The sequence below is a fragment of the Acinonyx jubatus genome, chromosome A1, assembly GCF_027475565.1.
Source record: "Acinonyx jubatus isolate Ajub_Pintada_27869175 chromosome A1, VMU_Ajub_asm_v1.0, whole genome shotgun sequence".
Taxonomy (NCBI): Eukaryota; Metazoa; Chordata; class Mammalia; order Carnivora; family Felidae; genus Acinonyx; species Acinonyx jubatus.
Genome location: NC_069380.1, coordinates 120,989,048 through 121,013,167, shown reverse-complemented (window position 1 = coordinate 121,013,167; position 24,120 = coordinate 120,989,048). Strand labels below are relative to the sequence as shown.

Here is a 24,120-nt window from a genome sequence, read left to right as displayed (position 1 = left end):
ACAAGTGCTCAACCAATAAGACTATTGCCGATGAATTGGAACAGAAAAAAACATCTTAAGTTAATTAGGAAGGTGCTATGGACTGAATGATGTCTCCCCAAAATTAAGTATTAAAGCCCTAACCCCCCAGTGTGATATATTTAGAAATGTGGCCTTTGGGAAGTAATTAGATTGGGATGAGGCCATGAGAGTGAAGCCCTCATGACCTGATTAGTGCCCCAGTAAGAAGGAATCCCAGAGGGCGTGCTCTGCCCTCCCCCCCACCTTGTGAAGAAGCAGGGAAAAGGCAGCCATCTGCAAGCCTGGAAGACGGCTCTCACCATCACCCATCAGTGCTGGCACTTTGATCTTGGGCTTCTAGCCTCCAGAACTATGAAGAATAATTTTCTGTTGCTTAAGCCACTCAGTCTATCATGTTTTGTCATGGCCCCCTAAGCTAAAATAGGTGGGTTCTCTGCAGTCACTGATAATAGGTATAATCCCTAGATGGTCCGAAGAGAGAAGACCTGGAGAAGGAGGCAGTATGTGAGCACCTGGAGAGGTGGTGGTTCCTGACCTCGCCCTGCAACAGCCCAGGCCTAGGATAGGGGTAGAGGCCCTGGATTTTAAACACGTTGTCTAGTTTCTTTTGATGTGTGGCCATGTGTGAGTTACTGGTCAGGTGGAAAGCACCATCTGACTTTAGGGTGGAACGGACTCAGAGGCAGACTCTGCCAGTTGTGTGGCCTGAGTTGTGTCATCCACGTTTCCAGGAGACTTTTGTTTCCTCATCTTGTAGGAGAGGGATACTAGTAATGTTAACGTTGGTTGGGGCCCACGCCTTCTAGGTACTGTGGAAGCGTTGACTGCATTATCTCATTTAATTCTCACAGCAACTTTTATTTTTATAGTGAGGAAAATTGGGAGAGAGAGAGAGAAACTGTATGCCTTGTTGAAAATCCTACAGCTGGTAAATGCCGAGTTAGACACAAAAGACAGGCTGATCCCATACTGGAGCTGCGGTTTCTCTGAGGGTTTATTATGTTAATTTTTGAGGGCTGAGACTGGTTGCTGACATAAAGTAGTTGTTCACTAAATTACAGCAGTTATTTTTATCTCGGTTGAATTAGTATCAGTTGTCTCCATTATTGTTATTTTAGACAGACCTGGGATTCAAGTTTGGGTTTCCTTATGGGCTGCCATGGATTGGTTATACGGCTCCCATCAAGATCAGCATGTTTTCTACGAAAACAGGTGCTTCTGCTCTTTTCCAGATTGAAACAAACTCTTGCAGTAGGTCATAGAGCGGTCAATTAAGGCTTGTGGTTCTGGAATCAGGAGACTACCAGTTACTTGGGCCTGTTTCGTCATCTACAAAAGTTTTCCGTGATGGTTACTCTTCGATGTCAACTTGGCTGGGCCAAGGGGATGCCCGGATCACTGGTAAGCATTATTTCTGCTCACGTCTGTGAAGGTGGCTTTGAAAGTAGCATTTGCATCCCTAGGCCGAGTAAAGAGCACCCCCCCCCCCCCATGCAGGTAGGCGTCATCCAGTCCACTGAGGGCCTGAATAGAGTGAACAGGTGAAGAAAGGGCGAATTCAATCTCTGCTTGGGGAGCTGAGACATCCCTCTTCTCCTGCCTTGGACCCTGATACTCCTGCTTTTTGGACCTTCTTACTCAGACTGAGACCGATATCGGCCCTTCAGTTGTCAGTCCTTTGGATTGAGTTACACCACCAGCTTTTGGGGCCTCCGTCTTGTAAACGGCAGATGATGGGACCTCTCAGCTTCATCACCATGTGAGCCAATTACTATAATAAATCTCAGTCTCTTTCTCTTTCTCCTTCTCCCTCTCTCTCTCTTCTCATATTGGTTCTGTTTCTCTGGAAACATAAAACTTAATAATGATTCTGCTCTAGGAAGATGGTTGAAGGAATTAAATAAGAAAATTAAATAAGACAATTCCTGTAAAACATCCAGAATGGTGCCTGATCTTTTAAGCACTCAGTATGTAGTAAAGTTGTTTACCATTTTTCAGGAAAGTTCTTGGACCTCTTTGGCTGACCCTTTTACACAGATGAGAAAAATTTAGGCTTAAAGCTATCCAAGCTTGCCTTTGATTTCTATTCTAGAATAGCAGAAAATCTGAAGCACTATGTATATGACCTTATATTATGTAGCACATTTCCCTGAGTTGAGGCAGGATGGTGTCCAGGGAGGGCCAAAGCAGGCACCCTGCTCTCTTGCCAAGAGGGCTCTTTCCACCTCAAAAGTCTAATTAGGACCTGTAGCTTCCCCAGCCAATCTACACTCCCTGTTGGGCTACGATTGAACCACATTCCCATTGTATTTGGGAATAATTGACTCCAAACACTACATGAAAGTCTCCTGTATGTAGGTATGTACAGGTATATACAGGTATACACGTACCTCTCAAGTGAACAGAAATGTGCACCAAAGGTTAAAGTTGGAGGAGTCTATGAATTGAACCAGACAAGTAAGAGCTCAGAACCCATAGAGTATGAAGCCCGAGCTGCCATCATCTGGAGGTCTAGGCTTTGTGTCTTTAGCTTTTGTAACTCAAAACGTAAGTCTCTGTGTTCATCATTCATTAATCACAGCCACTGTTTATTGGGAATTTGCTGTGTGGAGACACGAGGCTAAGAGTGATGTATATACATCACTCTTTCTTCTAATCACTCTATGAGTAAGTACTGTTCTCTCCCATGGGGAGACCAGGAAACAGAGGCCTCGTGACTAAGTAATCGATACTAGGTGGCACCTCAAAGGTATAGCAGAGCCAGAAATTGAGCCCATGAGCTGTTGGGCCCATACTTACAAAACGTGAATTATGGTTTTCTCAGAAAGTTTTCACATTTAAGATTTTTAAAGTTTACTTTATTCTCACGTGGTATTTCTTATTACATACAAAGACCCTTTTCTCCCCTCTCTGGCAACATGCCTTGTGCTTATTGTGAAAGCTAATGAGTTGACTGGAGTCACCTGACAAAAATTTGCTGTATAGACAAGCCTTGCCCACACACAGCTCTTGCTTCCGGAGAGGGCAGCACACGGTGCCAATATCTAAGAAGATATCATTTCTCTATGTGGACACACTAATGGGAGCGCTGAGCAATCACCTGGAAAATGCAATCGATGCTAGCAGGCAATAAGAATAATTTAAACCAATAAACTCTTTCCCCTCAATTGCATGGTTTGGTGTAGGGTTTTCTTTTTCTTTTTGTTTTGTTTTCCAACGGCTGAGCTTTCCAAATAATTGTTCCATCTGTCCACTTCACTTTGCCTGAGTAATCACAGCCGGAGGGGAGTTAGAAGTCAAACGTCAGACATGCAGGGAAAAGTAATGCGTGGGAGGCTGTGGGAAGAGAGATCATTGTCTGTCCTCCTTCCCTGCAGCTGGGCCAGGGATCTGGCAGTAAATTACAAGCCCTGCTCGCCCCAGGGAGGAAGCTACAGTTTAGGAATGGGGGTTGGGGAGTGATTTGGGAGACCCCATTGTAGGGAGTGTCAGTACCAGGATCACGAATGCTTAGGGATTAAGGAAGCAGGTCATAGCCCAGCCAACCCACGAGATAAAGAGCATGGGGATAGGAAATAAAAACCAGAGCACTCGTAACAGCTTTTTGCTGTGCCCTTTACTCTGTACTGTCCTTGGCTGGACACTGTTATGGGCTTTATTATTTTTATCTTCCCAGTAGCTGGGTTTCATCGATAAAGAAACTGAGGCCTAGTGAGGTCAGGTAACTTACCCAAGACCACACAGCTGTAAATAGCAGAGCCAGGATTTGAACTAAACCTGTCTTCCTCCAGAGCTCTTCCTGTTAGTCGCTGCTCCTGGCCACTGTTAAACCAGAGTGCTCACCAGAGGTGAAAGCAGACTCTTGAAGAGGGCGAAGGTGAGCCCAGGTTATAGAAGCCTCATTACTATTCATTCTGTGTCATTTTACATGTTTTAGAAGTAAAAATGAATTAGATCCTCAGTTTACAGAGGCACAGAGAGGTTAAGCAACTCACTGTACCACAAAGCCAGTAAATAGTTTAGTGGAGGATTTGAACTTGGTTCTCTCGAACCTGGTGAAAGACTGTGCTGTGCAATGTTGGGCAGTCTCCTTTCTTTCATACTGTTAACTTCCAGATAAGGCAAATTCATGAATTCACTCCGTCTCTTATAAGCTATGTTCCAAATAAATAAATATAGGTTTGTAAAAATGCTATATGAAACAAGGTTAAACAGATTTCTAAAACGTAAGACTTCTTTCGGCTTCTAAACCACTAATGATGCCCATTGTAAATATCCAAGGCAGGGACGTGGAAAGAAGGATGCCCCCAAGTTATCTGACTGTAGAACAGTTTTTCTCAGATAAAGGTCACCCAATATATCTAGCACGGATAAGATTTTAACTCTATTACCCTTGCCCTTGTGTAATGGGATGGAGGGTTTTAAAAATACTGGCACTGAAACTGTTGACCTCTGAATACCTGGACCTTATGTCCCCCTAACTGCCACCCCAGGGAACTGGTGAGTCTGTCTTCATTGCTCTTCTGCTACCCCAGGACACCCCCTGCCCCCCACCAAGTTCAGTCTTAGATGCCCTTAGTGAACCATCTCCTTCTAGGTCCATTGATTCACATAGAGATCATTCTAGTTTGATAACACGTGACTAGGAAATAATGGCTTTGTTTATTTTTTTTAAGTTTATTTATTTTGAGAGAGAGAGAGAGAGAATGCATGCATGAGGATTGGGGAGGGGCAGAGAGAGAGGGAGAGAGAGAATCCCAAGCAGGCTCCATGCTGTCAGAATGGAGCCCGATGTGGGGCTCAGTCTCTCAAACCATGAGATCGTGACCTCAGCAGAAATCAAGAGTTGGATGCTTAACAGACTGAGCCACCCAGGCACTCCTAATGGCTTCATTTCTTAACCCATCTTGTTAAAGTGTTTTTGAAAAGGGAAAGTCAGTACAAAGAAATGCCTCTTAATGGTGGCTTTCTACACATGAAGATCAGCTTTTCTTGGAGAATGTGTTGTTGCAGGACCCTTCTGGAACTAAAATACAGGCCACAGCCTGCCCTGACTGAAGGGAAAGCTAGCATGTGGATGAGTGTTACAGGTTGTAATGTCAGAGGCACAAAAATGTATGGCTGGAATGTTCTGGTGGGTTGGGTGAGACTATGGAGGAACCCCACAATGAATTTTCAAGTTGATGTGTTAGAAAACTTGAGTTAGGCAGCCATGGTGCCATTTAAAATCAAGGAAAGAATTCTGTGGTATTTTATTTTGGAAATAGATCTTTTTGTATTCTCCTTAATTCTGTAATAGTAAAAAAAAAAATCAGCATCTTATAACCTTAAAATGAAGTGAAGGTCCGATTTGAACCAATGGGAAAGAGAAAGTACCACTATAATCGTATCTGCATGGGTCCTTCCACTGGTGCAGTTCTTTGGTTCTCTGACTAGAAGTTTCCATTGGCCCAGAACCTACCCTTTGGAGGTGTTGGGAGGACTCACTGCCTCACACTTTCATCCATTCACCTATTTGTTACCAAGTGCAGGCTACTAGTCTGGCACTGTGCTTGGTGCTAGGAACACAGTGGAGATAAAAAAAACAACAACAAAAAAACCTATCACTGCTCTCAACGGACCATAATATAACAGGAAAGATGGCTGTCAATAAAATTCATGCATCCTATTAAATCATATAGCTTTATCATGGAGCTAGGAGTCACAGCAGTGGCAGGTGATGGTGTCTAATGCCTATTTTAATACCTGGTAGGCATGAAAGCCTAACCTATACAAAACACCTCCCATTCTCCTCCTCCCATTCTCAGTTAGTGATAACTCCATTTTTCCAGTCACTTGGGCCAAAGATATCTTAGTGTCCCTCTTTGTCACTATCTTTCTTACGTACTCAACATGCAACACTCCTCACAACCTTCACTGTTCCCATTCTGGTCTATTTCTCTGTGGATTATTGCTCTAGCCTCATAACTGGCTGTGTTTCTGTTTTCACTCTTGTTTTGTATACAGCCAAAGTGACTTTTTAGCTTAAAACTCTCCAGTGAGTTTCATTTATTCAGAATTACATGGTAGAAGTCCTTTCAATGTCCTGAGTATTTCAGCCCCCTCTGCCCACCAGCATGGCCTCTCTGTCCTTGCTGCCTGCTGCTCCCTCTGTGGTCATACAGTGTTTCCTTAATGTTTCCCCACTTACCAGTCTTAAGGATTTTGCATAGGCTGTTCCCTCTCCCTGGAATGACCTTTCCTAGCTGTCCATCTCACTTCTCTTGGTCTTTGCTCAAATGTCACTTTGTTTGAGGGGACTCACCTGACCTTATATAACTAGTTTGTATATGAACTATACAAACTAGTAGATTTTGTCCTCTTTAAGCAGTGTCTTTATGTTTTGCAGAACTTATCCCAACCTATCTATCCATTTATTTATTTATTTATTTGCATAACTTTCCATCTCCTAGAATATCAGTTTCATGAGAAAAGCTACAGCCTTGAACATAGGTGGCCCTCAATAATTATTTGTTGAACACTTTATTAGGTGAATAAATGATGCAACAGATAGCATCATGTCATCCCTAGAGCTTGGAGAAACGGCCCAATTCCAATGACATTCTGCTCACTTCATCTTTCCTGCCATTGTAATCGTCCTTCCTCTGATTTATGACTCACACATCTTCTCTGGCACCAGCATGTAGGAGACAGAAAGTAGAGTGTTCCCTGCACATTGACATCTCCCTTAGCAGCTCCTCTCCCTGTCTATGCTCCAGAATCTAGTTCAGTGGGGTTGTTTCAGCAGGTGAGCTATGTTGTTGTGGGGATATCCCTGTGTCCTGTTGTTTCAGGAGACACTTTCCAGCAGCCTGGGCTCCAGTGAGAGAAAAGGTCTTTCCTTGCACAGGAGCAGTGTGACCTGGAAGAACAAGCATGAGAGGGGAAAAATTTAGGTCATCAAAAAGAGAATTGGAAGGTGTTTCCTTTCTTATGCCCCTCTGCCACCTTTTGTCCTTGGCATGTGTCTAGTTTTAAGAAAAATCAGAATTTACTATTTTGCCATTACTAATGAATGCTTTGTTTACCAAAGGAACACTGAGATGCCTTTTAACCAGCATGCTCTGTCACACATGTTGGACAGAATTTGGGTTGTAGGAATACCATCTGCTTTTCACACAACATAGGCATCTACTGGAGAAGACGTGAGGTGGGAAGCCTGAGTTCAGGCTTATCAGACCTGATTTCTGATTGTAGCTTTGCCACACTTGGCCATTTGACCTTGGCAAGCCTTTCACCTCTCCTTGCTTTAATTTCTTGACGTGTAATCACTTAACCCATGGGGCTATAGTAGAGACTATGTGAGCTGTGCTTCTGTTGGGCCAGTCACAAAGCAGAGCCCCACAGTAGTCACTGCAGACTAGAGAACATGTGTCATGTGTAAAGGGAATTCAGCGGTCATGTTTTTCCATTTCTGTATGCATGTTCCTGCTACATGTATATGCCTCAATGGGTATATACATCAGGCAGAATTGTCACTTTGGTACAAGAAGCCGATATTGGGCATGCTTACCTGCTGTGCTCTGGGCAGCTGCCAGGGGCTGCCCTAGGATCCTGGAACACATTCAACTGTCCTTCCCTTGCAGTATTTTCCATGCCTGCAAATTCTGAGTTTTCGCTTTCTGTTTCTGTTTGCTATCAGAGCATTATTTTAGCTATTAGCTTAGCAGGTTCTAATTGCATCTGCTTTTTTCCATAGCAAGGAAAGAATGTCCTGAAAGCGGGGCGGGGTGGGGGAGGGGTGAGGGGTGGTGGTGGACAAGGTTAGTAGGTAAGGCTGCCCAGATGTCCTTACTTCCCATTTTGATGTGACGCTGTTTGATTTCCCTGTTAGCAAATGTACTTGTTGCCTCCCATCTTCCCAACTTTTTGATCATTTTGTTCCTTCAGCAAGAAAAAAAAAAAAAACACCAAAATTTCATTTGCCATAGAGATTAATTGAATTTATGACAACTGTCACAAAATAAAATAAAAACGTCACAAATAAGGATATAGAGAATCCTAGGATTTGGTTACCTGTGAAGTTTTGAAAAATTCCTCAAGGCATTTATTTGCAAATTGGACTCCATCTGCATGTTTCATAAGCATAATACAAATGTATTATTTATCAGGTGGTCTAGGCATGCCTTTTGAGATGAATGGTTGCAAATTCAACCTTCATTTAAAAATCTTCATTGTAAATCCATCCACCCCCTTCCCCAACTTGTAGGGAAACTGGGTTTTTCAATTCTGCTTTTCCTAATCTATTCAAAATACTCAAGGCTCTACTCGATGAGTGATCTTTCTTAGCATTGCAGCCATGTGGATTTGAAGAGAATGGTGTCCAGTATATAAAATTACAAAATAATTTTCAGTGTCAAAACTGCCTACTCCCTTTGGGCAACACTCTATTTGCTCTTTCCATCACAGCAATACTAGCCCAAAGATGGTCTTGCAAGCCTTGAAGCAGAAGTATGATCTCATACCCAGGCGGTTTCATTTGTCAATGAGTCAAGGCTCAGGAGTCTCCTGCCTTGAAAATTTGTCTAACCTTTATGTACAGGGCTGAGAAGAAATCCAGTTTGAGCTGCTCCTGGTTGCTGTTGGTCTCAGACCCTCAGAGAAAACTACTCCTGCCAGATCCAAGGCAATTGATTGGTCAATAACTGGCACAGGAGAAAACAAGATTAAATGAGCAAGGATTGTTTGGCTCTTTGCCACTTGTGCTTTGTAATTCACCATCCAGTTTAAGGGAAGCAGTGCAGTAAATATGACAGCTCTTTTTTAATATGTTGCCCTCTTTTGGGAAATGTAATTATAGACAGAAAATGCTGGGAATGGAGGAGTATTTGCTAAAGCATCTATCGTCTTCTTTTTTGCAAGATATTTTTCCTCAGGATGCTAGAAGACACTTTCATCCTTGTAGGGCCACATGAGGTTCCCTGTGTTCTAGGGGGTGTGACACTGGTTCAATGACAAAGTACTAGCCCTATATTCTGGCTCCCTTCTGCTTGCTTATCATATCATGTGTCTGAGCACTGGTTTAGATCCTGTGGGAACAACTTCCTCTATGGGAGTAAAGGGCTGCTTCTGCCTCTATTCTAATCCAAATAAATAATCACTTCCTAATCTTTTAATAGGCGCCCAGAGGTGTTTTAAGTTCTAAAGGTGAAAGCATAAATAAAGCACAGGTATTGCCCTTGAAGAATTCAGAGTCTATAAACAGAGGTGTAAATAAAGAATTGTAACACAGTGCTATCAGTGCTTTCATGCTTGACATTTTGGCTAATGGTTGAAAGTGGTGAGCTAGAAGATGAGTAAAATGGATTGTTCTGAACTGATTTACCTCTTAAAATCTAAAAATGACTGCTTTTTATTGTGGCAGAAATAGAAATTGTGTAATTATGCAGCAGTAACATCCTCTTTCCCATTTGTATATGGAGGATTGGATTCAGCTGTAACTGAAGAAAGAGTATCCCTCACAAATCAAGTTTTGTTTTGTTTGGTTTGGTTTGTTTGTTTCTGCTGTGAAAAGTCAGAGACTGACAACTGCTATGCCGGTTCAGTGGCTTGAAGACCAGGGTCAAGGTCTCTGTGATCTTGTCTTTTGAATGCCAGAAGTCTGCAATAGCTCCAGTCATCACACATGACTTTAGAAAGGAAAAGGTGGAGGAGTGGTAAATGGGAGAAAAGCAGCAGGTGTATTATGGATTCATACATGTTTCCACGTACTCCTAGGAGAAGCAGATAAGAGTCATATGGACAAGTCTAGTTGCAAGGGAGTCTGAGGTTATAGGTGTTTTTGTTTGCTTTTGTTGTTGAAACAGGGAATCTGTCAATACCTAGAAGGAATAGATGGATATGATATAAGCAACCAGGTGTCCCTGGCACACCACTTTGCCATAAGTACAAAGTAAAGATAAAAAAAAAATGGAAGAGAGAATGATAAACTATCTGAGGAGATAGAGTCTACTGCTGGATGTGAGTTTTGGTATAGAAACAATAATCCTATTGGAAGCCAGAGCTATATCATAAATGGTTTTGATTGTGCACATAATTTTAAAGTTAGTTTCATATAAGTAAAGATTCTTCTCACCTGCGTAGTGTGATAGGATGAGAATCAAAATACTCCTGTCTCTAGAAATAGTCTTGTATGGTGACTTAAATTTCTATGGAATTCTGTAAGAATTTTTGAAAGAATCTCTTAGAGTGCCGTTCATTATAAATAATAAAATAGTGACTTTTGGCTTAGAAGAGTTGGTTTCATTGGCAGTTGGGTTTTCTGCCTTTTTCAGAAAATATGAGAGAGTGATATGCAATATAGACACAACTGAAGTCACAGGAATGATAGGCTGCCACAGGGGAAGGCAGGAACCTTCTAAGGCCAATGAGTATTTTGATTGGATGGACACTCTAGCTGGCAAAATAATTCTGAAAGCATCTGATGAAAGGGCAAAGAGTTATGAAATATAAACATAGCCTGGTGCAGTTCCTTTTGATTTTCCTCACTAATGAGTGACTGTATGGAACAAAATATCCAATGGTTAAAAGAAAAAAAGTGGAGAGAACAGATAAACCTCGTCCAAATATCAGTTCGGTGCTCAGTGAAGATCTACTGAAGTAGATCCTTGAACCTAGAGAAGCACTTTAAAGAATGTTACTTTAGTTTATTGGACTTCTGCTTCTGACCAAGATGGAATAATAGGGACTGTGACAAATAAACCCTAGAATAAGATAGGTGAAGCAATGACTTTTGAGACATTTTGGATATCAGACAATGAAGGACAGTGGTCTCTCAGGAAAAACAAAACAAAACACACACACATGCACATATATATATATATATATATATATATATATATATATATATCCATCCCACAATTGCCCCCAGCTTACTGCCTTGAGGGAATTCCCAGGCTATGGCATGGAGGAGAGGAACTCAGGCAGATCCCAGAATATTCTCTGAATTGAAGAGGCGGAACAGAGAGTCAGACCAAGGAAGCTATAGTTTGCAGGACAAGGAACTGAAAAGAAGAGATATGCACAGAAAGAGAACTCCAGGAATGTTGAGAGGCTCCACATCAAGTACTCAGCAGAGTACTGATCAGTGTATACATATGAAGAAACTATAGGAGCCATCCAAGAGGGTTAAATTGAACAGTACCCAGTGCCTATACAGGGCTAGGAATAGCGCCTGTTCCCATCTGCCAAAATGAAACCTCATAATTCAAAATCAAACCTGTCAAAATGACATGCTATGAAGTACTCATAAAGGTGTGGCCTCAGTAGTGAGAATAATTGGCTTTAGACTAAAGCGAGCTCTGGTGCTGCCTAATAAATCTTAAAATCAAGACCTAAAAAGATCACACTGTTTCCAACTTAATTACTTCCCAGGAGAAAGATTAAAAAAATATTTATAGGAAAACAAAAATATATTACACATGACAAGGTAAAATTCGCAGTGTCTGTCATCCAATAAAAAATTACCAGGAAGGTGAAGGAGAATATAATCTATAATGAGGAGAAGGATTAGTTAAAATCCAGAACTGACACAGATGTTAGAATTAGCAGGCAAGGACTTTAACAGTCATTATAACTCTGTTACATGCATTCAAAAATTAAGTTGAAACATGGAATGAATAAAAGACTGCTCGCAACCAGAGATAAAGGAAAAATTTAAAGCAGCCAGAAGAAAAGAGATGTATACAGAAGAAAAAAATAAAATTAACAGCAGATATCTTGAAAACAATGAAGCTTCATTTTTAAAGTACTGAAGGACAAAACTTTGTCAACTTACAATTCTATACCCAGTGAAAGTAGGCTGTAAAAAATTTTTCAGACATACAAAAGCTCAGAGAATTATATCCAGAAGACATGCATTGTAAGAAGTATTAAAAGAATTTTTCAGTCAGAAGGAAAATGATACAGGTGGAAATACAGATTTACCAAAAGATATTTAGGGCACCAGAAGTGGTAACCTTATGGTAAAAGTGAAAGCTTTTTTATTATTTTTGAAATCACTTTAAAAGGTAATTGGCTATTTGAACAAATTAATTTAAAAAGTGTGAGGATTGTAACACATAAAAGTAAATGGTGGAAGATTATATCATGGAAATGGGAGAGGAGAAATGGAAATATACTATTTAAGGTTTTGTACTATGTATGAAGTAGTATAAAATCACTAAAAAGCAAGCTGATAATTTAAGTATACTATGAAGTCTGTAGCAAACATTAAAATAAGAAAACTAAGAAGTGTAGCTCAATACTAATTAAATAACATCATGAAAATATCCAGCAAACCAAAAGAAGGCAGTAAAAGTGGAGAAAGAAAACATGAGGTGCCCGTGTGGCTCAGTTGGTTAAGTGTCCAACTTCAGCTCAGGTCACCATCTCACAGTTAGTGAGTTTGGGCCCTGCGTCATGCTTTGTGCTGACAGAATGGAGCCGAGAGCCTGCTTTCGATACTGTGTCTCCCTCTTTCTCTGCCCCTCCCCTGCTACACTCTGTTTCTCTTTATCTCTCTCAAAAATAAAATAGAACATTAAAAAAAGAAGAAGAAAACAAAACTCAGAAAAAAAATAGAAAACAAGATAATAGATTTTAACCTATGTCAGTAAGCACAATAACTGTTAATGTTATAAAGACTCCAATAGAAAGGCAGAGATTCTCAAATTGGATTAAAAAAAAAAACAACGCAAAAGTAGATGCTGGCCACAGGAAACACACTTTAGCTATAAAGACACAAATAGGTTGACAAGATAGGATGCCCCGGGTGAGAATTAACAACAGTATTCTTATTTTCTCAGTATCTAACATACAAATATTTACATTAGTCTTCTTGATGATGTTTGACACCTGTATTTCCTTTGTTTTGTTAGAGTAAGGCTTCCAGTGAAGCATATTGCAGCATTATTACTTCTTTGAGAGTGTAAAACTCCTTTTCTTTATTCAGCAAATGAATTCTGACACTGCAGGATCAAGAAAGCAATAATGAATGAGTAGCTGCACTGTGTTGCTGACAGCCCAAGATTTCCTCACTCAGGTATCAAATCACCTCCATAGGTCTCTATTGTTGCTACTTTCCTATTAATCAAAGTAGCCACTTTCTTCAGGTTACTTTATCTTTCTTCTATCAGATGGACTGTTGAAACAGTGAGTTTAGGCAGTTAACAGTTTGCTTCACTGTCTTTTGAATTCAGCCAGTGAATTAAATAGAGCAGAATCAAGTCAATGATGATTTTACTATAATATCTCTAATGGTTGATTCACTTTGGTGCAAAGGAAAGCAAAAGTTTGATTTAAAAGTCTGACCTATTTATTTTTGCTGCTTGCTCCTATTTTTCATGAGCTCACTGTCAAGCTGGGGACATAGAAGTGACCAGTATTTATTAAACACAGTAGGAATTGTTAAATTCAAGCAATATACAAGGTGTTAAGGGAGGGAGTGAGAAAGTGAAAGTCTCTCTTTTATTACTTCAAGTATGGAATCCACTTGTTTGTAACTGTCTCTGGTGCAGCTGTGTCTCTTTTTGAAATCTGGCATCTTCAATAGAAAGATTTTCACACCAAGTTTGGGCTGGTATTTTATCAACATACCCATTCATCATAAGTGCCTGCCTTAAGTTCTCCTGCTATCATAACAACACACTCAGAGAGGATGGCATAATTATAGGCTCCTTCTAAGTAGTTGAATATACATCTATAGCCCTATAGCATAGCCAATTTCAAAACACATTCTTCTCAGAGGAAATTTCTCTGGGCAAGGATCACCTCTCTCTCTCCCTCTCCCTGCAGTGAGCAGCACATTGCTGATGCCAAGTCCATGAAAACAACTCTTTCCAGTGGCCTCCCAATCAATAAGGAGCTTTATTTGCTGCGTGTCACACCCTCTGTTCATTGTATTCACACAGCCGAGCTGGCACAGATGAGGTGGCACAAAGGCCAGCCTCGACTCTGAAGGGCCCTGCTGGGGCAGTACAAGGAGAAGAGCCTGTGCTGGGCATAGAAGCTCTGGGATCAGGCTCCCGAGGTGCCGTCATCTCACTGCATGGCTGTGCCTGCTCTGTGCCTCAGTGTCCTCTGCTTTCAAATGAGGCAATTGGACCAAATTATTTCCAAGGTCTAATCAGATTCAGAGATCAGCTATTACACATGATGCTAAGAAGAAGACAGGTGTATGCCTTGAGTGGGCTGACCTCCTGGACTTTCAGTAGATGAGACTCAGGACCTTCCTGAGCCATAGTTGTAGGGAGAGAGGAATGAGCATCTTCCAAGATGTATAGCCACTGTATCTGTCTGCTTCAGCCTCCTGGTAGAGAATGTTGCTTATTGACACTGTTACCATAGCAACTGGAATGTCATTTGGCACTGGGGTTTAGGGAAGCTGTCAAGGTCTGTAATTTAAGAGAAACAAATTTTCCTTCCTCACTGTCTCAGCTTAATTCTCTCTGCCATCCACTTTAGCAATCAGATGCCCTTCCCTAAAGAGCATTCATTAAATCTAGACAGACATCTCACCAAACCATTACCAAGAGAGGTAGCTTGGAGGTAAAAGGAAATCTGGTATAAGAATTAGAATTGTCACCTTTGAGTCCTAAGTCTGCAGACACTGTGTTGTGAGTTCTTTCTCACCTTGGAACTTTGCTTCCTGATCGGCCACATGGTAAAGATGGACTGTGTATTCTCCAAGGTGTCTTTCAGCCCAAATAGTCAAGCCAGAGGTTTGCAAACCAGTGGCACAAAGACCATATTTAGCCTGCAGATGTGATGTGTTTGCCCTATGGTGTATGAGCCACACAGTGCTCTTATTTGAATTGATTGGCACCATTTAAAAATTGGGAGTTTTCACACAATAATCCTGATTTCTGGTTTATCGTGGAAAACACACAGCCAATTCAATAGCACTAGGCTAGACTCCTCCTTGGCATCTTTCAGCTGGATCTAGTACCTACCGCCCCCATAGGCCTGTGTCCTCCAGGGTCCACCATCCCCCGCTTCCACAGCCGATCATGGACGCACATCAAGTGTCTGTTCCTCTGGGTGTCCCACTCCTGGCCAGATTGTCACATGAACATTTGAGTTTGGCGTTTGAGTTTCCACCTGCTGTTTGGCACTTTTAGGACAGAGATGGCATAGCCCAAACTCTCTTTACACCATTGATGGCATCATTTAGCACTGATCTTGGTGGAACAGAAACTGGGTCCAATCCAAGACTGCCCTGGACAAGAAAACTGACAAAAGCTTAGGCTGCCTTGATTTCTCATACTAATTAATTGAGCTCTGATCAACCGAGCTCACAGCCCCAGGCAACCTATCCAGGGGTGATGCTCAGAACTGTCACAGGTAGTGAATTGGTCACATGATTCCTCTGTGACTCACAGAAAGTTGGTAATTTTCTGTAACTTGGTTTTTCAAATCTGAAAGAAGTTGATTTCACATGTAGGCAAGGTTCCTTCTAAAGCTCAAATTCTCTGAAGCAATATGAGTACCCTTTCATAGGCTCATCTCAATCTGCCTAGGGGTATGTGTGTATGTATGCGTTTGTGCATGTTGTGTGTTTATGTGTGTATGTGTGTCTGCTTACTTTCAATGTTTTGTGGTCAGTAAAGTTTCTACACCCAGAATCATAACTAATGATATAAAGGACTGTGCCATGGGGTACCTGAGTGGCTCAGTCGGTTAAGTGTCCGACTTTGGCTTAGGTCATGATCTCATGGTTCGTAAGTTCAAGCTCCACATTGGGCTCTGTGTTGACAGCTCAGAGCCTGGAGCCTGCTTTGGATTCTGTGTTTGATCTCTCTTTCTGCCCCTCCCCTGCTTGCACTCTCTCTCTCTCTCTCTCTCTCGCTCTCTCAGAAATAAATACTAAACATTAAAAAAAAAAAAAAAACTGTGCCAGGAGGACACAAATCAGGAAGAACCTTATCTGTAGCTGATAGCTCCCTATGAACAGACATAGACACAGTTTCAATAGCAGGATTGGCAGTTGAAAAGAGGGCCAGTGAGAGCTCACAGGAAGAGTAAGAAATTATCAGAGAAAGTCTCATGCTGAAATCCAAGGCTAGAGCAACAAGTACAAGAAAGGATCAGCGGTAGGGCAGTGGATGTGGTCTTTCTGTGCACTAACAAATGCTGCCAAATGCCTTCCTTTTTCCTCCCCAGATGCTAATTTTATTGGGCAACTTTAGCCTTGTGTACTCTGAGAGGAGATACCGGTTTTTTAATAACTGATGTGGGAAATTGTATTCCCACTCAGCCCTCTGAATGCAACTACAGTTGAAACCCTGTTAAATGGGCAGGCTGACCTCAGCACCCTGGGAGATTGGGATTCAGACAGCCTGGGTGGAAATCCCAGTTCTTCCGCATCCTTGGCATGGTCTCAGATGAGTTAGTCACACTTCCTGGGTCTCTCTTTACCTGTAAGATGGGGTTAAAATCGGGCCCTCCTCACTATTTGTATGAGAACGGAATAATCTATGTACAGTGCTTAGCACGGTGCCTGCCTTATAGCAACTAACTGAAAATTTCTCAGCTAATGTGCCTCTTCGTTTTCACTATCGAACATTTTAGAATCTTTGCCAATGATAATAACATCCTTTACTAAGTTGCTTGACTCTGCTAAGCCCTTTTAGTATCTATAAAAACGGAGAGATGGGTACTATTACTGTTACTGCCATTAAAGAGAAACATCTCCTCAGGCTTGGGAACTTGTCCGAGGTCAGAGCCAAACTATAGACCCTGCCTGACTGCAAAGTGTATATGCTCCTAAGGGATGATGCCACATGGCTTCCTGCAAATGTGAGGTGACCAACAGTGAGAAAAGTGTATAGGGATTGGATCTTTTCTCATGTAGCTGAGTGAGTGAAGGTTTCCACAGAGTTCAGTGAAAAGTCTGTCATTGACAGTGAGGATGGCTCCTGTGTTTTGTGTGTGTGTTTTAAAAGGTCAGTTTGGTTTTGATGCTTGATTTTTTTTCCTATGAATATAACCATTCTCAAACTGGTAGCCTCTCCTAAAATTGGACGATGCAATATTCCTTTTTATTTTAAAACCTCACAGAATTGAAGGAACAGCCAGGCTGTTGAGAAGCAAACTGGCAGGATTCAGAAGTGTTCTGAAAAGGACTTTTTCAACTTGATATGTATATTAATGAATATATTAGTAGGTATATCAGCATATGTATTAGCATTGGATTCATATATTTGTAGAAACCAGAAGCCAGAAAATTTAACCTCACCAATGGCTGGGTTCAGATTTGAGGCAGAAATCCCCATGGAAGGAAAGAGGCCACATTTGTCAGGACTGCCTCCACAGTGCGGTTAGCCACCCCCGCCCCCATCCCCAACCTGTTTTCGCTTTCCTCTCCTCTCCAGTCAGCTCGGACTTTGGCAAGCCGTCAAGAAGTGAACAAGAGAGATGGACGTTCTGACTATCTGACCCCTTACTGGCCGTTCAGCCAGGCAAGCTGTGAAACCAGTTAAAAAAAAAAAAGTTGCCTTTCTTTTCCTCTCTCCCCTCTAGCGAACTGCCTCTTTCTCCTCCCCACCGCCACCGAAGGAAAACAATCGAAAGCATTAGTATTCCCATGAAAAGGGGCAGTCACACAGGGTGTGACTGCAGGCCGGCTCCAGGACGCTGCCAGGGGCCAGAAGGGACGAACTCTAATTGCTCCAGCTCCGAGCAGTCCCGGCGTGGTCAGATGGAGGAGACAGAGCCCTGATTCACCACCGCAGGACGTGCTCCTTACCGACCGGCCATCCTCCCAAGCACTCCTTAGGGTCTCCTCTCCGACGCCATGATACCTGGTGTGCAAGTCTACTTTTAGAAATGCATAGCTTACACGACGCGTTTCCTTTCTGGTTGGCCTCTTGAGGACAACAGGGAGCTCTTACCTAACCTGAAGTGTCTCCTTGTATTGTTTTCAGGAATTGGGGCGCTTGCCCAGGACACACTATGGTGCTTCAGCCAAGTGAAAGGCACAATCGAGATCGGAGCCACGGAAGGTAGGAGAAGCTTCCTCTCCTCTTTGCCTTTGCTTCCTTGGGGGTTTGTGCTGGTTCCAGATTTGAAAACATTCACCTTTGTGTCCACGAATGGAAGGCCCCACATGTCCCAGAATAGCATTCTGAGCTCGAAATAGATTTAATGATTCCTTTCTATCCTTTTATTCTTTTGAAGCTTATTTTATTCCCACCAATGAGGCAGCACTGAAATGAACTTTCAGTGAAATAGGTTTGCACAGAGAGAGGATAGACCTGGGCAAGTGGTGTTTCGGGATGGTCGGTCAGGTCTGGAGAAGTGTGACTGCAAACGTGGCTGGATGGTCAGATGCTAATTTCTTCCTTCCCTTCTCTGTTGAAGAGCCCTTGACTCTTTATGCATGAAGCATGCAGGGGGAGTGAGGAATTCAAGTCTAGTCATATAAACTGTGATTCAGCTGAGTCCCAGTATTAGTACATAACTTCCTTTTCTGACTCAGTAGATTTTCCTATTCCAGACACTTTATTTGGGATAACGCCTTCATTTCCCTCCTCCTGAGGAACTTATTTTTCATCCTCTTCACCTTCTTCCCTCTTAAGCCTAAGGTTGGAGGCCCCCGTGACTCTCACAAAAGATGTCTACATTTGAAAATAGCTGAACGATGGGGCGCCTGGGTGGCTCAGTCGGTTAAGCGTCCAACCCTTGGTTTTTGCTCAGGTCATGATCTCATGGTTTCGTCGGTTGGATCCTTGCGTTGGGTTCTCTGCTGGCAGTGTGGAGGTGGCTTGGAATTCTCTCTGTCCCTCTCTCGCTGCCCCTCTCCCAGTCATGCTATCTCTGTCTCTCTCAAAATAAATAAATAAACTTAAAAAATTAAAAAAAAAAGAAAGAAAATAGCTGAGTGATAGGCAATTAGAAGGAACCAGAATGGGACTGGTCGGTGTTTTAAGTCAAGTTTTAGCTGTTGTAGAGGAATGCAATAAGGGTGCCTGAAACAGATTGCATTGCATTGGCAATATGTACAGATAACCAGGTGTGGTATAAGACAGGTCTAAAGCTAATATCAATGAATGAGGAAGTGAATAGTTGACAGGGTTGAACTTTAATATGGAACCTAACAGGCATAGATGCATGTGGAATTTTAGGTCATTCTACAGCATTTTAATTCTGAGTAAAAAATAATTTGAGTAAAAATTATTTTGAGGAATTTTGGGGAAGTATTTTATCTGCAATTTTGCTATAATTTATTTTTAGAAACCCAGTATAATGGTGGATACCTGCAAACCAAATGACTTACGTTTAAAGGGTGAGAGAAGACACAGTAAAATAAGTTAATAGCTAAATCTATAAAATTACACTATTGTATGTCATCTTCCATCTTTTAGAAGCACTATAAACTGGGGCTTTACAAACACTTCTCATAAAGCCTGTGGGAAACAGACAAAGCAGGCTTTATTTAGGCCCATTTTATGCTCATCTAACCCCAAATACTTTTGAGCATCTTCTATGTGGCAGCGTTGTCCTAGGCACTGGAGATGAAAAAGGGAAGGGGGCAGGGGGAGAAATGACTTACTCCCTAACCTCATGAATCTTAAGAAAACTGAAGCTCAAGGTAATCATTTGATTTAAATCTTGGCCATAATTCAAAATCATTTGTGCCTTTTAAACCTTTTTTTTTTTAAATTTTTTTCAACGTTTATTTATTTTTGGGACAGAGAGAGACAGAGCATGAGCGGGGGAGGGGCAGAGAGAGAGGGAGACACAGAATCGGAAACAGGCTCCAGGCTCTGAGCCATCAGCCCAGAGCCTGACGCGGGGCTCGAACTCACGGACCGCGAGATCGTGACCTGGCTGAAGTCCGACGCTTAACCGACTGCGCCACCCAGGCGCCCCCATTTGTGCCTTTTAAACAAAAGAGACTTCCAGGTCCACCTAGAGTTACTGAGGTAGAGGTTTGAGGACCAGGAAGATACAGTGTGTTTTAATGAGCTCACCCAGATGATTCTAATGCAGTGGGCTGGGCTTTGGGGACCACCAGTCTGGCTGACTTCTTCCAGTTATCCATTATGCTCAGACTCGGCTTAAATATTGTGTTTGTGACTGGCTCCCCCCCGCTACCTCCCCCTCCCCCCCAATTACAATGATCTGGATGGTACTCAAGCTATAGCTCTTACCAATCCATTACTCACTAGGTGGCCAGTGCTCTGCTAAGTGCTTAAGAGAAGTTAATAAAATAATGTCAGCACAGCATCTACCACAGTGCCTGACACTTTGAAAGTACTCAATATTTGTAAACTGTTGTAAGTATCATTATAGTTAGACCTTCAGTTTAGTTCAATCCCCATGAAAACCTAATGAGAGGTAGGTATTTTTATTCCCACTTTACCTATAATGAGGATGCTGAAGCTAAACAAACACACCAAAGACGAGGTTCTTTGCTAAAGGCACCAGACTGAATGAATGGGTGAATTAGGCTTGGAGCCAGCCTGGAGGACTGCAAAGCTGGAGCTCTTTAAACATTGCTTTGAAGTCAGAGATTCTTACTTAGTAGTTTGGAATGAGGCCCAGGAATCTGTATCTTTCATGCATGCACTGAGATGATCATCGGGGATGCAGGTGAACTGCAGATGCACTACCATGGATGCTGCCCATAATAAATAAGCAGCTCCCTTAAATTAACTGTTCCCTGAGTCACAGACTCAGAATGACACTCACTACCATCTTTTGTCTGGAAACACCACTTCACAGTAGTGAATAAAGCAATACATGTTGTTTAATAGGAGAGTCAGATTGGACACTAACATACTGCCACTGGCATCTAGGTTCCCTGGCCAGCATATCTTTGATGTCATTTAACTTACACTAATGGTGCCTCAATGACAGTTGAGTATTTGTTGAGTAAACTAATGAATGGCTCTCATTTGATAAAAATCAAAGTTCTTAAAAACCAGGCCCTTTTGTTCACAACTGGCCTGCTCTACCCAGGTTGGTTTTCTATACTGATCAAAGTCGTTAAAAATGATTCACCTTTCAACTTTCCCTTCTACTTTGCTACTTTGCTTATTTCTGCTAATGGTGTTTCCATTCCATTTCTTCCACTTTGTAGCTGGTGACCTTGACAAAGTCACTTAATGTCTCTGTGCTTAAGTTTCTTTGTATGTCAAATGGAGATAATAATACAGATATCCGTTAGGATGACAGTGAGTGCTAAGTGAATAGAGTTATGTATCTATGTATATATCATATATATGATATATATATTGTTCATATAATTTTATGTATATAATGTAAATATAAATATATATATAATACAGTGTCTAGATTGTTCTAAGATGCTTGGATTGCATTATCTGCTCATATGGTATTATAAAAGCAGGGCTGAGGCTAGGTGAATTGGCAAAAATAAAGATAAATATTTCAATGCAATATTTTTTGAAAGCTAAAATTAATACAAAGAATTCATGGTGAACAAAATATCAGAATATTTCATAAAGACAGGATCAGTGTTATGGATTTATTTTTCCTTTACTTTATGTTCCATTATGGCTCAGCATGGCATTGTTATTGCTAATGCAATTAAATGTGTATCTTGAGTATCAGCTAATAAGCTAGGATTTTTCACATTCCAAAATTTTCAATAGGACAGTAGATAAGTAATACTGTGTGTCCAATAAGAAACATAGAGTAAGTGCTTATTGGATCCAAAGCACTGCCCTATAAAGTGAAAGGGTTATAAAGATAAATAAAATAAGTTCTCAAGGAACATACCATTTAAAGGGAGACAGGAACTGGTACATAAGAATAAGGCATTACATCAGTAAAAAGAATCCAAGGAAAAGGGGGCTAGAGGCAAAGTGCTGTGACTCAAGTCTAAAGTGTTTTGAGTACAAAAGAGGTAGCAATCTCCTGTATCTGGGTTATAAAGACTTAATGGGAAGAAGTCATTTAAGACAGAACCTAAACAATTTTTTAAAAATACAACAGTTATTCTGTTACATTTCTGATTACTAAAATGTATGTTCTCAGTCTAGAGAATTTTAAATAGAACTTAAAAAAATCAGAAAATAAACTTCATTCATAATGTCACAATCCACAGATCGATACTGCTAAAGTTTGTGGTATGTTTTTCTAACCTCTTGACTGTGTATATTCATGAATTAATTCAGTCAACAAACAAGTACTGTGTGCCAGAAACCGTAAAATGGACTGGTGAGTTTAAATGAACAAAATCAACATTTTTTTAACCAAAATGCTCATAATGGAAATACTATTTTATTAATAGATATTTTCACTTAACAATATATAATGATCATCTTTCATATTATGAACAGTAGATATGCCCTAATTTATTTACCTCAATTTTCAAGGTTTACAACAACACAACTATGAACAGGCCTAATAGCTACTCTGCATTTATGCAGGAAAAGCTATGTGGTAGACTGATTAAGAGAGTATGTTTTATAATAAAATACCTGTTTCAAAATTTGGCCTCATTTCTTTTTTTTGTTAAATTTTTTTAATGTTTATTTTATTTTTGAGAGAGAGACAGAGCATAGCAGAGGAGCGGCAGAGAGAGAGAGGGAGACACAGGATCTGAAGCAGGTTCCAGGCTCTGGGCCATCAGCACAGAGCCCGATGTGGGGCTCAAACTCACGAACTGTGAGATCCTGACCTGAGCTGAAGTCGGACACTCAACTGACTGGGCCACCCAGACGCCCCTGGCCTCATTTCTTGTTGGCAAAGAGCAAGTTGCCTCAAATTTTTTATTATTCCATTTCCTAGTATATAAAATCTACCTGAAGAACTGCTGTTAGAATATAATTAGATATATTAAACAGCACAGCACATAGAAAATGTTTGATAATTAAGATTAGTTATTGTGATTATATCATTGGGATACATTCTCAAAATAGAATTCTTTGGTTAAGGTCTATGTAGGTATATTCTAAGATTTTTTTTAAATGTAAAGTATCACAGTCATCTGGGTGGCTCAGTGGGTTAAGTGTCTGACTCTTGATTTTGGTTTCAGGTCATGATCTCATAGTTCATGAGATCGAGTCCCGCATTGGGCTCTGCACTGTCAGCATAGAGCCTGCTTGGGATTCTCTGTCTCTTCTCTCTCTCTCTCTCTCTCTCTCTCTCTCTCAAAATAAATAGATAAATAAACATCTTTTAAAAATGTAAAGTATCACTGTCCCTTTAATGAAACTAATGACTTACATATCTACTAACAATATACAACAGTGCCCATTTCCCCAACTTTCCAATTTAAAGCATTTGAAAAGTAGATTTATTTATTTATTTATTTATTTAATATGAAATTTATTGCCAAATTGGTTTCCATACAATACCCAGTGCTCATCCCAACAGATGCCCTCCTCAATGCCCATCATCCACTTTCCCCTCCCTCCCACCCCCCATCAACCCTCAGTTTATTCTCAGTTTTTAAGAGTCTCCTATGGTTTGCCTCCATCCCTCTCTAACTTTTTTTTCCCCTTTCCCTCTTCCATGGTCTTCTGTTAAGTTTCTCAGGATCCACAGAAGAGTGAAAACATACGGTATCTTTCTCTGTATGACTTATTTCACTTAGCATAACACTCTCTAGTTCCATCCATGTTGCTACAAAAGGCCATATTTCATTCTTTCTCATTGCCAAGTAGTATTCCATTGTATATATAAACCACATCTTCTTTATCCATTCGTCAGTGGATGGACATTTAGGCTCTTTCCGTAATATAGCTATTGTTGAAAGTGCTGCTATAAACATTGGAGTGCAAGTGCCCCTATGCATCAGCACTCCTGTATCCCTTGGGTAAATTCCTAGCCGTGCTATTGCTGGGTCATAGGGTAGATCTACTTTTAATCTTTTGAGGAACCTCCACACTGTTTTCCAGAGCAGATGCACCACTTTGCATTCCCACCAACAGTGCAGGAGGGTTCCCGTTTCTCCACATCCTCGCCAGCATGTATAGTCTCCTGATTTGTTCATTTTAGCCACTCTGACTGGTGTGAGGTGGTATCTGAGTGTGGTTTTGATTTGTATTTCCCTGATGAGGAGTGACGTTGGGCATCTTTTCATGTGTCTGTTGGCCATCTGGATGT

At 41.2% G+C, this 24,120-nt stretch overlaps 1 protein-coding gene across 3 annotated transcripts in view; it reads left to right on the top strand.

The window, feature by feature from the left end:
- The window catches only part of PPP2R2B (protein phosphatase 2 regulatory subunit Bbeta), a 507,195-nt gene that overhangs the window by 32,595 nt on the left and 450,480 nt on the right, over positions 1 to 24,120 (top strand). Inside the window, exons 1-2 of one of the 3 annotated variants that reach the window (XM_027042186.2) lie at positions 17,638 to 17,843; positions 17,964 to 18,041. In XM_027042186.2, coding sequence (XP_026897987.1) covers positions 17,834 to 17,843; positions 17,964 to 18,041 — 88 coding nt within the window. In that variant the 5' untranslated portion in view covers positions 17,638 to 17,833. Of the gene's footprint in view, positions 1 to 17,637; positions 17,844 to 17,963; positions 18,042 to 24,120 lie in introns of those variants that run through there. The other 2 variants (XM_027042168.2, XM_027042182.1) reach the window with 2 other exon arrangements.